This window comes from Schistocerca americana, chromosome 1 (genome assembly GCF_021461395.2).
Source record: "Schistocerca americana isolate TAMUIC-IGC-003095 chromosome 1, iqSchAmer2.1, whole genome shotgun sequence".
Taxonomy (NCBI): domain Eukaryota; kingdom Metazoa; phylum Arthropoda; class Insecta; order Orthoptera; family Acrididae; genus Schistocerca; species Schistocerca americana.
In genome coordinates, this window is record NC_060119.1 from 683,352,869 (window position 1) to 683,371,837 (window position 18,969).

At 39.7% G+C, this 18,969-nt stretch overlaps 1 protein-coding gene across 9 annotated transcripts in view; it reads right to left on the bottom strand.

Annotated features, from left to right (window-relative positions):
* The window catches only part of LOC124609023 (serrate RNA effector molecule homolog), a 199,970-nt gene that overhangs the window by 71,198 nt on the left and 109,803 nt on the right, over positions 1 to 18,969 (bottom strand). For all 9 annotated transcript variants that reach the window (XM_047140040.1, XM_047140038.1, XM_047140042.1 and 6 more), the window contains 4 exons: positions 18,338 to 18,404; positions 14,341 to 14,663; positions 13,871 to 14,034; positions 11,370 to 11,456 (listed from right to left, as the gene is read on the bottom strand). In XM_047140040.1, coding sequence (XP_046995996.1) covers positions 11,370 to 11,456; positions 13,871 to 14,034; positions 14,341 to 14,663; positions 18,338 to 18,404 — 641 coding nt within the window. The remainder of the gene's footprint in view (positions 1 to 11,369; positions 11,457 to 13,870; positions 14,035 to 14,340; positions 14,664 to 18,337; positions 18,405 to 18,969) is intronic.

Here is an 18,969-nt window from a genome sequence, read left to right on the forward strand (position 1 = left end):
ACGCTGTACCGTATCTATCATACCTCTTACTACGTTATCAAAATATTTTCTTTGACACTAATACCAACTTCAATCTTCTTTATATGTTTCTTATATTGTATAAAATACTCGTCTAGAACTTTGGATAGATAGAACATCTACTCACCAACCAACAACAGAACACACACATAAATGAAGGTTATAACTTTATAACTAGGCTGCTCCTTCAGGCAGAAAGGTTGAAGAGGAAGGAAGAAGGGTAAAGAAAAAGGACTGGAGAGGTCTAGGAAAAGGGGTAAATTTTTGGAAAGTTGCCCAGAACCAATGGTCATGGGAGACTTACCAGATGGGAAGAAAAAGAATGTAGACTGTTGGGGACTGCACTGGACGAAATTTGGAAAAGTGATAGCTTAAAGGTGGATGACGGGGTAATACGTAAGACAGAGATTGCCTAGTTACAGCCTTCTTTTACATGTGTGTGTTCTGCTGCTACATGGTAAGTAGATTTTTTTTTGCCTATCCAATCACACTATTTTGTTAAAAACTGATTGTTTTCGTTGTTACATTCACAAGAACTTTATAAGCTACACATCATTTAATTCACATGTACCATCATCATCATCATCATCATCATCATCATCATCATCATCTTCCTCTTTCACTTCTTTCATAGCACAAGAATCACTATTCCATCCTGAATGCTATGCAGAATTTTCATTGTATCTCAAGAACTGTTATGTGCTTCTTCCTTCACTTTACACTAAAATTAACAAGGAAAAACAACATAATTACAAGTCTTGCAACATGTTCAACAAATTTCCAACATATCACTTCTTAAGGTGGACTGTAGCTTCTGCAGGTCCTCACTCATTTGCTGCCTGGTAAAATAAAGTTTTCTGTACATAATTATAGCAAAAGGAAAATTTATTCATGAAAACTATAAAATTATGAGACAGAATTTCTGGTCAGTGATTGCCTTCAAGGTGATCAACAATGCAGGTACTACCAGCCAGTTCGATCCACAGGATGAAGAAAGGGATAATGTGGGAGAGGAGGAGGGCAGGTCACTCAGACCCCAGGATGGGGGAGACCCTTCTGTTGTGGGTTTAACCTTCCCCGACCTAACACATTCTCTTCACCAACAATGGAACTAATAGATCTGAAACCTGAGATAAAGGTCATACACTTTTATGCATGCCCTTCAGTAGTACTAAATATTTAATCTCGTAAGTTCATACAAGCAATTTTGCCTCACGTTATGCTCTTAGATAACCAGATTACACTTACTTTCTGGACATGCCTCATGGTGTGTAACCTCAATCATGATGGAAATATAGTGGATCTAAAGGCAACAGACAGACATGATCTCTTTGAGGAAAGGGATATGTTGCAAGTGTGCCTAGCTGTAGTTCAATTGTTAAATGCAGAGTTTGTATGGGGACTTCTCACGGTATCCTCTTTCAGTCGTAACTCCTAGCCTGCCTTTCTAATATTAGGTTGTAACGTGCCTTAAATTAGTGTACCTGACCAATTGTAAGATGAGCTATTGTATTTGCTGTCATATTGGGTGTTCTGGCATAAATGGCCCACCCCACTTTCAAAAGTTTTTTAGGGAAAAAATGCTCACTTTATACTTCTAAAAAAACAGTGTGTACATACATCAGCGATCCAGGTTGAATAACTGCTCACCTTTTAATTCTCATCCGCAAATATGCAAAATTCATTCTCAGAACTGAAAGAAATGGATGAAGCTGCCGTATTAGAATCTGAATCCTCTTACAATAAATTATCCTCTGTACTATCTAGCGCATTACTGATTCCACACTGCTTGAATGATTCAATCACTGTTTCAGTTTTCATAGAGACCCATGAAGCATTAGCACCTCACAAACTAGAGAAATTCTAACAAGGGAACCTCCCCATCGCGCCCCCCTCAGATTTAATTATAAATTGACACAGTGGACAGGCCTTGAAAAACTGAACACAGATCAATCGAGAAAACAGGAAGAAGTTGTGTGGAGCTATGAAAAAATAAGCAAAATATACAAACTGAGTAGTCCATGTGTCAGATAGGCAACATCAAGGAGATTGTAAGCTGAGGAGCGCCATGGTCCCGTGGTTACAGTGAGTAACTGCGGAACGAGAGGTCCTTGGTTCGAGTCCTCCATCGAGTGAAAATTTTACTTTCTTTATTTTCGCAAAGTTACGATCTGACCGTTCATTCATTGATGTCTCTGTTCACTGTAATAAATTTAGTGTCTGTGTTTTGCGACCGAACCGCAAAACTGTGAGATTAGTAGATGAAAGGACGTGCCTCTCCAATAGGAACCGAAAACATTTGATCGCAAGTTCATAGGTCAACCGATTCCTCCACAGGAAAACACGTCTGATATATTCTATACAACACTGGTGACGGCATGTGCGTCACATGACAGGAATATGTTGTCGAGCCACCCAACTTGCACACTTGGCGAATGGGTAAAAAGATTCTTCTACCTTGCTCGATTTAGATTTTCTTGTGGATGTGACAATCACTCCCAAAAAAGTGATGAAAACATAAGAGTTTGTCACATAAACTGCAACAAATGAATGCAACAGTTTCACAGTCGCACAGTTTTCCCTGTGCTCTGTCATAACATATGTTTTTTACGTTTTGAAATGTTTCCGTGTGTAGGCCGCCAAGTCCTGCATATGTCCAAGCAAATCTGAACATGTCCTGGAATTTTGGAGAGCGAAATTGATTATGTGTGAGTGCCTGAACTTTGATAATGGTCTGAAAATAAAAAATTAAACTTTTCACTCAAGAGAAGATTTGAACCAAGGACCTCTCGATCCGCAGCTGCTCACGCTAACCACGGGACCACAGCGCTCGCAAGCTGACACTCTCCTTGACGTTGCCTACCTTGCGCATGGACTACTCAGTTTGTATATTTTGCTTATTTTTTTCATAGTTTCACACAACTTCTTCCTGTTTTCTCGATTGATCTGTGTCCAGTTTTTCAAGGCCTATCCCTGTGCCAACTTATAACTAAATCTGAGGGGGGTGCGATGGGGAGGTCCCCTTGTAAGTATCTTCCTTCTTTCTGATTGCATAGTTTCAAAATCTGTAGATTGCATCCATTTGTTCCAGTCCTCCTTCATAAGTCTCATAAATGAGCAGTTGATACGTGCATCTAATGGTTGAAGAAAATTAGTTGACCCTCCTATAATTACAGCTGAGTCTCCAATCCATCCATTGTATTTTTAACATCATCTGTTCTCTGAGAATCAAACTGATCCTTTAATAATAGGTAAGGCTTCTTCAACCAGTAGGCCTCCATGTCACCTAGACCAAATTTTATCTGCCCACAATCTCATTTCTCTTCCATCCAGCCAGCTTTTATTATGTGTATGGACAAGTACTCCTTTAAACAATTGTTCCTTAGGAAGGATCTTCCTTTTGAAAATAAAATGTGATGGCAATATTATTCCATCAGTTCAGCAGGATAAAATTACTATGTAATGAATCTTTTTGTGCTCTGAAGTTTTGACAATAATGCTTTTTGTACCCTTGAAATCCACAGTTACGTTAGAAGGCACATCAAAGATTAGCAGAGTCTCGTCCCTGTTTCCAGTTTGTTAAAGTTCAAACTTTTCTCTTTTCCTTGCATTAATGACAAATTGATGAATTTCAACAATTTGTTCTTCATTCTCGGTTGGTATCTTCTGTGATATTTTTGTCTTGCTCTTTGTACCAAGCCAATATCTCTTCATAAGTCTTGAGCACCATGATGTAGATCCGATACAGTAAAGTCAGCTATCCCTTTGTTACAGCAGAGAGCAGCTACGAAGGCGGGTGAGGGTCGGATTCGCAAAAGCATGCGGAAGTGTACCACATGACTCACAGCATTCGTGCGCCAGTGACATTCCTGTCTTCGTTCTGTGCAGGTCGTGCTGCGTTTGGAAGTTCGGTTTATTTCAGTCATAGTGTTTTGTGCTGAGTGCTGACTGCCTTCATAGTGTTCATTATGAGTGATGGTAAGCAATCACGCCAAGTGCTACACAAACAGGCAAGAGGAATAGTGTTCCCTGTGTACCAATACTTTGAGACAATTGTCCGCTGAATCCACGCCAGCACAAGGTGCGGGTCGTGCCGTTGCCAAATGCCAGGAGCAGACAGCTGAAGCCTGTGGTGTTGGTTTGAGGACCTTTCAGAGAATATACAGTGAAGCTAAGATGTCTGTGCATGCCTGCGGCTCAGATGTTTTCAAATCACCAGGGAAGCAACACAACCACAAAAAAGGAGTGGGTGAGCTGGCAACAAACGTTTTTCGGCGCATAGTGTTCAGCATGTATGCCGAAGGCAAGTATCCAACAGCAGAGAAACTAGTTTAGCATACGAAAGAAGCTGAAAATTTTAATGGAAGCAAATGGAGAGCAACTGTGAAGAAATTATTTATCTCGATATTTTAAATGATTGGGAATGTTGTCACTGAATTCAACCTTAATTAATTCTAAGTGGAATGTTGTGTGTGCACAAGTGCGTAAGGATTTTCATTACTAAGCGTGCAGTTCTTAAAGTTCACTGCGGAATGATGTTTACGCTAGCGTGCCATCAGCTGTCTGAGTGCATGAACTGACGGAAGGAAATTGGCAGTGTCACAGCATATATTCCTTCTCTCTCTGCGCAGAACGCGTGATGCACCCGCCTTCGTAGCTGCTCTCCATTCTAGTGGCTATTGCTTTTGCTTTATGAATGGTAATTTTTGTTCTGGTCTTCAGCCCGAAGACTGGTTTGATTCAGCTCTCCATGCTACTCTAACCTGTGCAAGCTTCTTCATCTCTGAATAACTACTGCCACTTACATCCTTCTGAATCTGCTTACTGTATCCCCATCTGTCTCTGCCTTCTGCCCTCTGCCTTGCCCCTCCCACCACCCACCCAATGCTAAATTGGTGATCTCTTGGTGTCTGAGAATGTGTTCTACCAACTGATCCCTTCTTCTAGTCAGATTGTGCTGAAATTTCTTTCCTCCCCAATTTTACCCAGTACCTTCTCATTAGTTATGTAATATACCCACATAATCTTGAGCAGTCTTCTGAAAAACCATATTTTCAAAGCTTCTATTCTCTTCTTGTCTAAACTGTTAAATGTCCATGTTTCACTACCATACAAGGTGACACTCCAAACAAATACTTTCAGGAAAGACTGGCTACACACAAATTTATATTTGATAATAACAAATTTCTTTTCTTCAGAAAGGCTCTCTGCTATGGCTGTTATCAGTTATTTTGCTGCCCAAAAAGCAAAACTCGTTTACTACCTCAAGTGTCTCTTATCCTAATCTAATGCCCTCAGCATCACTTGATTTAATTCAACTACATTCCAATAGCCACGTTTTGCTTTGTTAATGTTCGCATTACATCTTCCTTTCAAGGCACTGTCCATTCTGTTCAACTGCTCTTCCAAGTTCTTTGTTGTCTCTGATAGAATTACGATTTAATAAGCAAATCACAAAAGTTTTTATTTCTTCTTCCTGGACTTTAATTCCTATTCCAAATGTCTGTTTTGTTTCTTTTACTGCTTACTCAATGGATAGATTCAATAACGTTGGTGACAGACCCTGTCTTACTCCCTTCAAACCACTGCTTCCCTTTCATGTCCCTTGATGCTTATAACTGCCACTGGTTACTGTACAAGTCATAAATAGCTTTTTGCTCTCTGTATTTTAGCTCTGCTACCTTGAGAAGTTCAATATATACTCTTTCCGCCTTTCAGGTTTCTCTTCTTCATTTAGGACTAGTTTTTCATCTGAGCTCTTGATATTCAAACAAGTGCTTCTCTTTTCTCCAAAGGCCTCTTTAATCTTCCTGTTGGTGGTATCAATGTTTCCCACAATCGAATATGCTTCTAAATCCTTACCCTTGTTGTCTAGCCACTCCTGCTTAGCCATTTTGCACTTCCTGTCAGTCTCATTTTGTAGATGTTTGTATTCCCTTTCCCTTCATTTGCTGCATTTTTATATTTTCTGCTGTCATTAATGAAATTCAATATCTCCTACGTCACCCAAGGATTTCTACTGTGCCTTGTCTTTTTACTAACTGTGTTTCATCTCTCAAAGCTAGCCATTCATATTCTACTGTATTTCTTTCCCCTGTTCTGTCAGTTCTTGCCTAATGCTTCCTCTGAAACTCTCAATAACTTCTGTTTCTATTCCTATCCAGGCCCTGTCTCCTTAAATTCCTGCCTTTTTGCAATTTCCTTAGTTTTAACATACAATTCAAAACTGTTGTAGTTTTGGTCAGAGGCCACATCTTCTTCTGGAAATGTCTTGCAGTTTAAAATAGGGTTCCAAAAACTCTGTCTTACCATTCCTGAAACCTTCCAATGTCTTCAGGACTCTTCCACATATACAACCTTCTTTCATGAGTCTTAAACTAAGTGTTAGTTATGATTAAATTATGCTTTGTGCTAAATTCAACCTGGCAGCTTCATCTTTCATTCCTTTCCCCCCAGTTCATATTCACCTGCAGTTTTTCCTTCTCTTCCTTTTCCTACTGTTTAATTCCAGTCCTGAACACCTGTGATGCCAACAATGGGAATGTATACTGCGTACCTTGGCTTTTTATGAACATCTATCACATTTAAAGTATAGTTTGCCTGAAACGTGTAATTAGTTGCAATTGAGTGGACTTTAAAATTGGACAAAAACTGAGCAATGTTGGTACAGAGCACACGAAACATGGCACAACAAATGAACCATAATCTCCAGCAGTGGTGCAATAGCTGCTACTCCTCTACAGCACAGTTGATTTTCCAAGTTGGCTATGGTGTTAATCTGAAGTGGTTCAATTCCTGCCCATTCCACTCTAGGGGGCCATGAGGACAACATATTGTCATCATTTGCTTTGCTAACGTTGTCAGTGCTGTAAGAACTGTAAATATAGCAATTACAACCATGACTATGTTGAGAAACATGGATCTAAGAGTTTACTGTTCACAGTTGGCTCACACAAACAGTACAGCATTAATTTTAAATTAATTATTATTCATGAAGCAGGGGCTACAAACAAACATACAGCAGGAAGAACATTTGGTGTCACAGAAGTAAATGTTCGTAGGTAGAGTCAGGTAAAGAATAAATTGAAGAAACGAATCCTACATGCCAGATTTTCAGAAGACAAAAGCAGAGAAGGTTTCATGAGTTGGAGCAGCAGTTTGTCCAGACTGTGCAAGAGAAAATTATCGGAGTGAAGGTGCTGGAGATTTAGTAATACCACAAATGAATGGCTTAGATAGCAAGCAAAACACAGAAGTGAAGATAAAAATTAATGTAAACCATTTCTTTTTATTTATTTTATTTCTCCTTGTTTTATAAAAATGTAGACAATAAATGGCAGAAGTTTAAAATAAGTATAATTTTAACTTTTTAGGCAGATATTTTATATGAGTAGATCAGTTTGTAATTTTGATTAGTTAGCTCATGTCAAGTCCAAAATTTTGCAAGAAACCTTTTTAAAAGAGGAGGTTGTCTTATATTCACGGTCCGCTAAGGTAAGGTAAAAATGGTAAGTCACACGCACTATCTTATATATGTGGCATTCAGTTGTACTAAATGATTTAAAGTTATATGATGTGTGATTTCAGTGAGTTATTCTTTATGTTATGTTCTTTCCGTTACCACCTGGATTATGGGCTCATGCAAGTGTAGAGGGGTTTTTAGCATGGATGGCAATCATCACCTTCACTGACAAAGACAGTGATAATCCGCACTAGCCTCAATGCGGACAAACAAAGCAGTACATCACTACGACATCACTACGAAGAAAATACAAAATATAGCACCAGAATGCGTCAGCAAATTCATATTTGTATCTGTGTTGACACAGACAGCTGTTCTTAGGTTCCCGTCACATATGTGACCTGTCTGGGTTGATTTGGGATACTTTACAACTTATTTCCATCAGGAACACACTTTGACTGATGGAATATATGACAGAGGTAAAAATGAAATGAAAAGTTACTGCTGTTGACAACAGGGAAAACATCTGAGCCGCAGGCATGCACAGACACCTTAGCTTCACTGTGTATTCTCTGAAAGGTCTTCACACCAACACCACAGGCTTCAGCTGTCTGCTCTTGGCATTTGGCAACGGCACGACCCGCACCTTGTGCTGGCGTGGATTCAGCAGACAATTGTCTCAAAGTATTGGTACACAGGGAACACACGCAGGAGAGCTTCTGTAAAGTTTGGAAGATAGGAGACTAGATACTGGCAGAAGTAAAGCTGTGAGTACCGGGCATGAGTCGTGCTTCGGTAGCTCAGATGGTAGAGCACTTGCCTGTGAAAGGAAAAGGTCCCGAGTTCGAGTCTCGGTCGGGCACACAGTTTTAATCTGCCAGCGCACACTCCGCTACAGAGTGAAAATCTCATTCTGGACTATTCCTCTTGCCTGTTTGTGTAGCACTTGGCATGATTGCTAGCCATCACTCATAATGAACACTATGAAGGCAGTCAGCACTCAGCACAGAGCGCTATGACTGAAATAAACAGAACTTCCAAACACAGCACGACCTGCACAGAATGAAGACAGGAATGTCACTGGCACACGAATGGCTGTGAGTCATGTGGTACACTTCCGCATGCTTTTGCGCATCCGACACTCGCCCGCCTTCGTAGCTGCTCTCTGCTGTAACAAAGGGATAGCTGACTTTACTGTATCGGATCTACATCATGGTGCTCAAGACTTATGAAGAGATATCGGCTTGGTACAAAGAGCAAGACAAAAATACAGAGTGAAAATCTCATTCTGGACTATTCCTCTTGCCTGTTTGTGTAGCACTTGGCATGATTGCTTGCCATCACTCATAATGAACACTATGAAGGCAGTCAGCACTCAGCACAGAACGCTATGACTGAAATAAACAGAACTTCCAAACACAGCACGACCTGCACAGAATGAAGACAGGAATGTCACTGGCACACGAATGGCTGTGAGTCATGTGGTACACTTCCGCATGCTTTTGCGCATCCGACACTCACCCGCCTTCGTAGCTGCTCTCTGCTGTAACAAAGGGATAGCTGACTTTACTGTATCGGATCTACATCATGGTGCTCAAGACTTATGAAGAGATATCGGCTTGGTACAAACAGCAAGACAAAAATATCACAGAAGATACCAGCCGAGAATGAAGAACAAATTGTTGAAATTCATCAATTTGTCATTAATGCAAGGAAAAGAGAAAAGTTTGAACTTTAACAAACTGGAAACAGGGACGAGACTCTGCTAATCTTTGATGTGCCTTCTAACGTAACTGCGGATTTCAAGGGTACAAAGAGCATTATTGTCAAAACTTCAGAACACAGGAAGATTCATTACATAGTAATTTTATCCTGCTGAACTAATGGAATAATATTGCCATCACATTTTATTTTAAAAAGGAAGATATTTCCTAAGGAACAATTGTTTAAAGGAGTACTTGTCCATACACATAATAAAAGCTGGCTGGATGGAAGAGAAATGAGATTGTGGGCAGATAAAATTTGGTCTAGGTGACATGGAGGCCTACTGGTTGAAGAAGCCTTACCTATTATTAAAGGATCAGTTTGATTCTCAGAGAACAGATGATGTTAAAAATACAATGGATGGATTGGAGACTCAGCTGTAATTATAGGAGGGTCAACTAATTTTCTTCAACCATTAGATGCACGTATCAACTGCTCATTTATGAGACTTATGAAGGAGGACTGGAACAAATGGATGCAATCTACAGATTTTGAAACTATGCAATCAGAAAGAAGGAAGATACTTAGCATTTCTCTAGTTTGTGAGGTGCTAATGCTTCATGGGTCTCTATGAAAACTGAAACAGTGATTGAATCATTCAAGAAGTGTGGAATCAGTAATGCACTGGATAGTACAGAGGATAATTTATTGTAAGAGGATTCAGATTCTAATACGGCAGCTTCATCCATTTCTTTCAGTTCTGAGAATGAATTTTGCATATTTGCGGATGAGAATTAAAAGGTGAGCAGTTATTCAACCTGGATCGCTGATGTATGTACACACTGTTTTTTTAGAAGTATAAAGTGAGCATTTTTTCCCTAAAAAACTTTTAAAAGTGGGGTGGGCCATTTATGCCAGAACACCCAATACGCCAGCAAATACAATAGCTCATCTTACAATTGGTCAGGTACAATAATTTAAGGCACGTTACAAGCTAATATTAGAAAGGCAGGCTAGGAGTTACGACTGAAAGAGGATACCGTGAGAAGTCCCCACACAAACTCTGCATTTAACAATTGAACTACAGCTAGGCACACAAGCAACATATCCCTTTCCTCCAAGAGATCATGTCTGTCTGTTGCCTTTAGATCCAATATATTTCAATCATGATTGAGGTTACACACCATGAGGCACGTGCAGAAAGTAAGTGTACTATTTTTTTTTTTTTTTTTTAAAGTAAGTGTATTTGAACAAAATTGCTGGACATTGTTGATACACTTGTTGACTGTTTTTCCACATAATCATCTTCCCTTTTAATGCATCTGGTGAGCCATGGTTCTGGAAAGGACTACTACACATTTTGTCTCCTGAAGGCGATTAATGACCAGCTATTCTTTCTCATACTGCATTAGTTTTCTTGATCAAATTTTTCTTTGATAAAATTAAGACTATTCAAATGATCAACCATCTACTGATGTGTGTGTTCTTTGAGATGAGTTGTTATTGTGAATGAAGCTGAGTGAGGCTTTGATTGCTTATATGAGCACCTAAACACAAATGTGTGGTGCATACTTATCTGGAATACATTTGAGGGTTGGACACTTACTTGTTGAGCTATCACGTGTTCCACAGTGCGGGTGCTTTTGACAGACAATAGTCATGAAATTCAATGCCCACCTCTATATTGAAGTACTTACATCTATTTGGGTAAAGGGTTGGGGTTGGGTTGTTTGGGGAAGAGACCAAACTGCAAGGTCATCAGTCTCATCGGATTAGGGAAGGACGGGAAAGGATGTTGTCAGTGCCCTTTCAAAGGATCCATCCCGGCATTTGCCTGGAGCGATTCAGGGAAATCACAGAAAACCTAAATCAGGATGGCCGGATGCGGGATTGAACAGTCGTATCCCCAAATTCGAGTCCAGTGTGCTAACCACTGCTCCACCTCCTCAGTGGGTAAAGGGTATTCATTTTCATATGTTAATGCTAATATTAGTGCACTTTCCCTGCAACAGTGTCAAACATGCTTAGGTCATGCCATTAGCAGGATAGGGGCATCAACCCACCCACCCCCCCTACCCCTACCAAGTCCACATGGTACAACGTGTACATCACACTGACATAAAAATTATGATCACTACTATATTTCACGTAAATAAGAGCAAGCTTAAAAGCAAATTATCATTACCATTGCTTTCACCTGGTGGTGGAGGTTCATCCCCACTTTCACTACCACTCTCATATTCATACTCTCGTTTCCTTTTTTTGTTCTGCACTGTAAAATGAAAGAAATGAATCTGATGTAGGAACATGTTATCAAAACAAAACAATTACATGAATAACATTACACAACATTATGATCTTACAAGACATCCAAACAAGATTACTTCACATTCATATAGGACTTTGCAAGCAAACATCATCCTATTCTAAAAGAAAAAGAAAGAAAAGCTCTGATCAGTTGCCAGCACTGCTTCATAAGCAAACAATTCTTATAAAAAACAGAAAGTCTCTATGTCTACGAAGAAAAAAAGTGGCACACACAGCTATCGATCCCTGTGATGCTACATGCAACTCAGGACGAAATCATATTTATTGATGAGTTGGACAGACTGAATGCAGAGTTTCCTGTTAGCTGAAGCTGGCAGTAACCTGGAAACAGACAAAAATCAGTCACAGCATTTTTATCAATACAAAAATTCTCATCTTCCCAACTGTCAACTTGAGAGTGACTGACAAATAAATGAAAATGCCACTTTTAAAAAGAATACAAAACTATCAGAGCTTGTGTTCTTTCTCTAATGACCTCATTATCAAAGCAGCATTAAACCATAACCTCCCTTTCTTCCAATGACTTTCCTTACAAAGCAACAAAAATAGTTGTGAATTCTGTATTAGATTTTAATTCTTTAAATTGTGAATTCATTTAGATATATCAATAGAATCCATGCTGTAACTGCAGAATTTGCTTTTCACTCATGCATTGCGTCTTCAAGTCACCCAAAAATACATTCAAGACCAATGTATCTTCAAGTTCGTGCTTCACGAATGCAGAGTGTCACCATTCCTTACCAAAATTTTTACTGAGTGAATATGCTTTTACCTAGTCTTTTATAGTAATTTATTTTATGCAGTTCTGTGACAGTTTCTTTACAAATTCAATAAATGTTATTCGTTTCTACAACTTTTTGTGCGGGTTCCAAATGAGTTCTACTGGATGTAAATTAAAGTGATAGTGTGGTACTGGCAGAACAGAAAACTTCCTTTTATCGTATGTATCACAATGGTCCAAGGAAATTGCTGAGCACAAGCTCATGTGGAAATCTTTGGGGCATAAAAGGACTCATTAACTCACTATATTTCTGGTATATTTGCTAAGAGAGTTCCCTACAGAACAGATGCCCCACTGTTGACATTCAAGTATGGGAGGGATGAAACATACACCATACTGTTGCCAACTGAAAAAGTGGAAAGTTGTTTCTTTGTGTCCTTAACGTGTACTGAAGTATAGAGGACACTTTCAGTTCAGTGAGTGATAGTATTTGAAGAAAGTTTATATGGAATTTACGACAAATCAATTAAGTTGCTCCAAAAAAATTAAGAAATTCAGATTCATCAAGAGACCTGAAAGCAGAATGCTGTATATGAAACTGAATGAGATCAGTAGCTCTAGTAATGAGACTACTGAAAAAAATTACCTCTTCAACCTTCTCTGAAAATTTTCTCCTAAGTGATATCCATTTTGGTTCTCTTGACATTACTCCTGACCTGTTTTCACTTTCTCCCTTCAAAAGCAACTTCTGTAAAGCCAGCTTGTAGACCTACAGATAGATATAGCTAAGTCATAAATTGATTTTAACTATATTTGTGATGGGAAAGGAGTAAATCCTTTTGCCAGGCACACAAATTCGAAAATACAGTAATATCGATAAGATTTCAAAGCTTCAAAAACTTTCAGTGAGGTATTCTTTTGAAGATCATATGAAAAATCATATTTCAATGAGATTTTTATTTTATTTTGATTCTGAATAGCCTCTAATGGTACTCCAGTTCTTTTTTTTTTCCAAATCTGCTAAAATTTACTAAGTTGCAGAATTGGTCTGGTGGGTCATTACAGTCATGTTTGTGGTCTCAAAAATAATACTCCAGAATGCACCCCTGGCTCAGTGCAGAACAAAGTGAGCAAAGGGAAGGCAGAGGAGTGTCACATGCCTTACGATCAGACAGGAACACGTTTCAGGTTGAAGATACATGCTGCGGAAAGGTATATGCAAACTGTATACTGTTGTTTTAGCCATATGGACAGAAGTACTTTAATCAAAAACTGTTTCATAATATGCATGCATTCACACATTCAGACACACCCATATACACTTGCTCTTTCTGTCATTTTTACACATCAGTGTCTTTCATCTCAATCATTTGAGCATCCACATATTCTTTTGTGTGTCTAAACCATGCCCATTAAACACTTTTTGATCAAAGCTTTCCTGTTCATATGAGTTTGAACAACAATATTAAGTTTTGAGTATGTCTTGCTCTGGCTTGTATCTTAATGTTGAAAGGTGTTTTTTGTTTAATTCCAACATGAGGCATGTGGCACTAAAACAGGAAACCACAGAAAGAGAAAGAGAGAGAGAGAGAGAGAGAGAGAGAGAGAGAGAGAGAGAGAGAGTAAATAAAACCAACCTAATGAATTGCTTTCCTCTTCAAAGGATCTTTGTTTTAAAAATTCTTTAGCTTTCTTCTGCAGCTCAACTTGCTCAGAACTGATTGTCAATTTCAGTGGCTGTGAAGGATCTTTCTTTACCTCTTGTTCGACAGGTTTCTCGCGTTCTTTCTTCTTTTCTTCCCTGAAATGTACAGGATAATTAAATCTTTCTGAACAGTTTTGCCTTAAAATAAAATAAAAATGAATATAAATCATGCACAATGACGACGACAATGAGCATCTACTTAACACTATTAAATCCTCATTTCTGTAGGGAAACAATTAAACAATCCCCCCCCCCCCCCAATCCAATCTCTCTCTCTCTCTCTCTCTCTCTCTCTCTCTCTCTCTCACACACACACACACACACACACACACACACACACACACACACACACACACACACACACAAAATTAGAAATGACTGGAAAAAAATACTGAAACTTACTCTTCACCAAGAATGAAAGGTTTGGATTCCTCCTCTTCTTCCTGTTTGACAGAGTCTGTGGGAGCTTCTGGATCAGGTGGTTTATCCACATTCTGTGGAGCTGAGCTACTGGATTTTCCTTGCTGGTTGGATGAAGTACTTTGTGCAGAGGTTGATGTTGTTTTTGGCTCATCTAATACCTGAAGATCAAAGTCTGTACCTCCTTCTAGACGTATGACAACTGCATCCAAAAGACGAATTAATTGTTCCGATTGATCAGCATCCACTGAAACTTTGTCCAGGCGACCATTGTCGAGGAATTCCAAAAACACATTTACACGATTCTGGAAACACACAAAGATAATTCTTTTGTACAAATCACATACTATCGGCCATGACCTGTTTAAACACAACACAAAAGTAACATCCTCCTCAATGGATAGAAAAGTAGTCCAAGACCTCATGTTTCTTCCTCTTTTTGAAGTGCCCTTCGTGATATGGCAATGAAATACACAAACAAGACAATTATAAGGAAGAAAAATTCATTGCAATTACTAGAAACATACGAGATGCATACAATAGCAAGATGATGATGATGAGAGCAAACAAAATTCAGATGATAACTGATACCCATGACCAGTTGACACTCCTTACAATGATGCACTGTAAAATAAGTATATACAGGGTGAGTCACCTAACGTTACCGCTGGATATATTTCGTAAACCACATCAAATACTGACGAACCGATTCCACAGACCGAACGTGAGGAGAGGGGCTAGTGTAATTGGTTAATACAAACAATACAAAAATGCACGGAAGTATGCTTTTTTAACACAAACCTACGTTTTTTTAAATCGAACCACGTCATTTTCGTTAGCACATCTGAACGTATAAACAAATACGTAATCAGTGCTGTTTGTTGCATTGTAAAATGTTAATTACATCCGGAGATATTGTAACCTAAAATTGACGCTTGAAACCTCTGACGTTCAGTTGCGTGTTGTAACAAACACGGGCCACGGTCGGCAAGCAGCATCTGCAGGGACATGTTTACGATGACGACCGTGTTTACGAGTGTGGCTGTAGTACACTGTTGTGGTTTGGTCTAGCTGTCGCAGTGTCCGCATGTAGCACTTGCTGCTATTGTTATTCTGCATTCATCTCCGCACGCAGACCAACTGTAGTACACCGTGTTACCAGACGTCTGTGATAGTGTAGTGTTGTAGGAACTGTGACCATGGTGTATTCGAACTCTGAAAAGGCGGAGTTGATACTCATCTATGGCGAGTGTCGACGAAATGCAGCTGAAGCCTGCAGGGTGTATGCACAACGGTACCCGGACAGAGAGCATCCATCGTGCCGCACATTGAAAAACATCTTCCGGAAAAACATCTTCCGCCAACTGTATGCAACAGGTATGATCGTAGCACGCAAACGGGTCTGTAACAGGCCCGTCACAGGAGAAGCGGGTGCAGTTGCCATGAACCCACACGAGTACAAGGGACATTGCGAGAGCCGGTGGACTGAGTCAAAGTAGTGTTATGCGCATACTGCATCGTCACCGCTTTCACCTGTTTCATGTGTCGCTACATCAGCAATTACATGGTGATGACTTTAATCATCGAGTGCAATTCTGTCAATGGGCATTAACAGACAATGCGTTGCAGTTCTACCTGTTTACTGATGAAGCAGGTTTCACAAACCACGGGGCAGTGAATCTACGGAACATGCATTACTGGTCCGTGGACAATCCTCGCTGGCTCAGATAGGTAGAGCGACAGCGACCGTAGACTGTAAATGTATGGTGCGGAATCATTGGCGACCACCTCATTAGTCCTCACTTCATTGCAGGGGCCCAAACAGCTGCAACATACATCGCGTTTCTACAGAATGATCTGCCAACGTTGCTCGAAAATGTCCCACTGGAAACGCGTCGACGTATGTGGTATCAGCATGATGGTGCACCTGCACATTCCGCAATTAACACCAGGCTGACCCTTGACAAGATGTTCGACGGGCGTTTCATAGGATGTGGAGGACGCATAAATTGGCCAGCCCGTTCTCCTTATCTTAGACCTCTGGACTTCTTTCTGTGGGGTACGTTAAAGGAGAATGTGTACCGTGATGTGCCTACAACCCCAGAGGATATGAAATAACGTATTGTGGCAGCCTGCGGCGACATTACACCAGATGTACTGCGGCGTGTACGACATTCATTACGCCAGAGATTTCAATTGTGTGCAGCAAATGATGGCCACCACATTGAACATCTATTGGCCTGACATGTCGGGACACACTCTATTCCACTCCATAATTGAAAACGGAAACCATGTGTGTACATGTACCTCACCCCTCATGGCAATGTACATGTGCGTCACTGAAAAAGACCAATAAAAAGGTGTTAGCATGTGGACGTAATGTGCTGTTCCAGTCTCTTCTGTACTTAAGGTCCATCACCGTTCCCTTTGGATCCCTACGTAATTCGGTGCTCTCTGATACACACGATCGAACAGCGGAGCAGTGGTACTCAAGCGTCAACTTTAGGTTACAATATCTCCGGATGTAATTAACATTTTACAATGCAACAAATGGCACTGATTACGTATTTGTTTATATGTTCAGATGTGCTAACAAAACTAACGGGGTTCCATTTAAAAAAACTTAGGTTTGTGTTAAAAAACATACTTCCGTGCATTTTTTTATGGTTTGTATTAACCAATTACACTAGCCCCTCTCCTCACGTTCGGTCTGTGGAATCGATTCGTCAGTATTTGATGTGGTTTGCGAAATATATCCAGCGGTAATGTTAGGTGACTCACCATATATATATATATATATATATGATGTGACTTACCAAACGAAAGCGCTGGCACCTCGATAGACACACAAACAAACACAAACATACACACAAAATTCAAGCTTTCGCAACAAACTGTTGCCTCATCAGGAAAGAGGGAAGGAGAGGGAAAGACGAGAGGGTAAGGAGTCATTCCAATCCCGGGAGCGGAAAGACTTACCTTAGGGGGAAAAAGGACGGGTATACACTCGCGCACACACACACATATCCATTCACACATATACAGACACAAGCAGACGTGTGTGTGCGCGAGTGTATACCCGTCCTTTTTCCCCCTAAGGTAAGTCTTTCCGCTCCTGGGATTGGAATGACTCCTTACCCTCTCCCTTAAAACCCACATCCTTTCGTCTTTCCCTCTCCTTCCCTCTTTCCTGATGAGGCAACAGTTTGTTGCGAAAGCTTGAATTTTGTGTGTATGTTCGTGTGTCTTTCGACCTGCCAGCGCTTTCGTTTGGTAAGTCACATCATCTTCGTTTTTTGATAAATTTTTCCCACGTGGAATGTTTCCCTCTATTTTAAGAAACATTCCACACGGGAAAAATATATTAAAAACAAAGATTCCATGACTTACCAAACGGGAAAGTGCTGGTAGGTAGACACAACAAAACACACACACACACACACACACACACACACACACACACACACACACACAAAGTTTCACACTTTCGCAACCAACGGTTGCTTCGTCAGGAATGAGGGAAGGAGAGGGAAATACAAAAGGATGTGGGTTTTAAGGGAGCGGAAAGACTTACCTTAGTGGGAAAAAAGCACAGGTATACACTCGCGCGCACAGACACACACACACACATATCCATCCACACACATCCAGACACATCCCGGGATTGGGATGACTCCTTACCCTCTCCCTTAAAACCCACATCCTTTCGTCTTTCCCTCTCCTTCCCTCTTTCCTGACGAAGCAACTGTTGGTTGTGAAGGCTTGAAATTTTGTGTGTGTGTTTGTGTTTTTTTAATTGTGTCTATCTAACAGCGCTTTCCCGTTTGGTAAGTCATGGAATCTTTGTTTTTAATATATTTATATATATGACCTTCTTACAGGCAGAAGCAAAGCTTATAGGGTGAAAGTGAATCTACTGTAACAGTCTACACAATAACAAAAAGAAAAGTGCTCACAATTGAGAAAACTTATAACATACCTTCAGAGCATTCATCTGTTCTTCTTTTCTTTTCACTGAATCTTCAGGGTGATATTTAATTTTAAACCTGTTGAAATGATAAAACATCATGTAAAACACAGTTTAATAGGATAACAAAGTTCTCTTCATTTCAATAATTACCTATAGCTATTATCTGTAACAACATTTAATTAGTGTGATGCACTAACCTCAAAGTACACAATTTGTTAATGTCATTCAATTATTGTTACACATCAAAACTAATTCTGCACTTGTAGCTCTACCCCAGCTTCACACTACTATGCAATTTTGATAGCACCACATAGCCTACATACACGAAACGTACTTATTATTTCTTCATATACAATCCCGTACAGCCACAAGTTACTTTAATCTGTAATTAAGCCTCTACATTAAAAAAATGAAATTAACTCATATTCTGATAAAAGGCTCTTTCAACACACACAATGCATCTCCATATCTAAACAATTTCGTGAGACTGTGACAGTCTCCCTCCATAAACTTTCAAAAACACAACAACTACAACAACAATAATAATAAGAATAATTTTATTTGTTCACCCTCATATTATTAGCCATAAATAAATTTCACAAATAATTTTATAGCAGGAAATGCAGGCATGTGTTGAATTT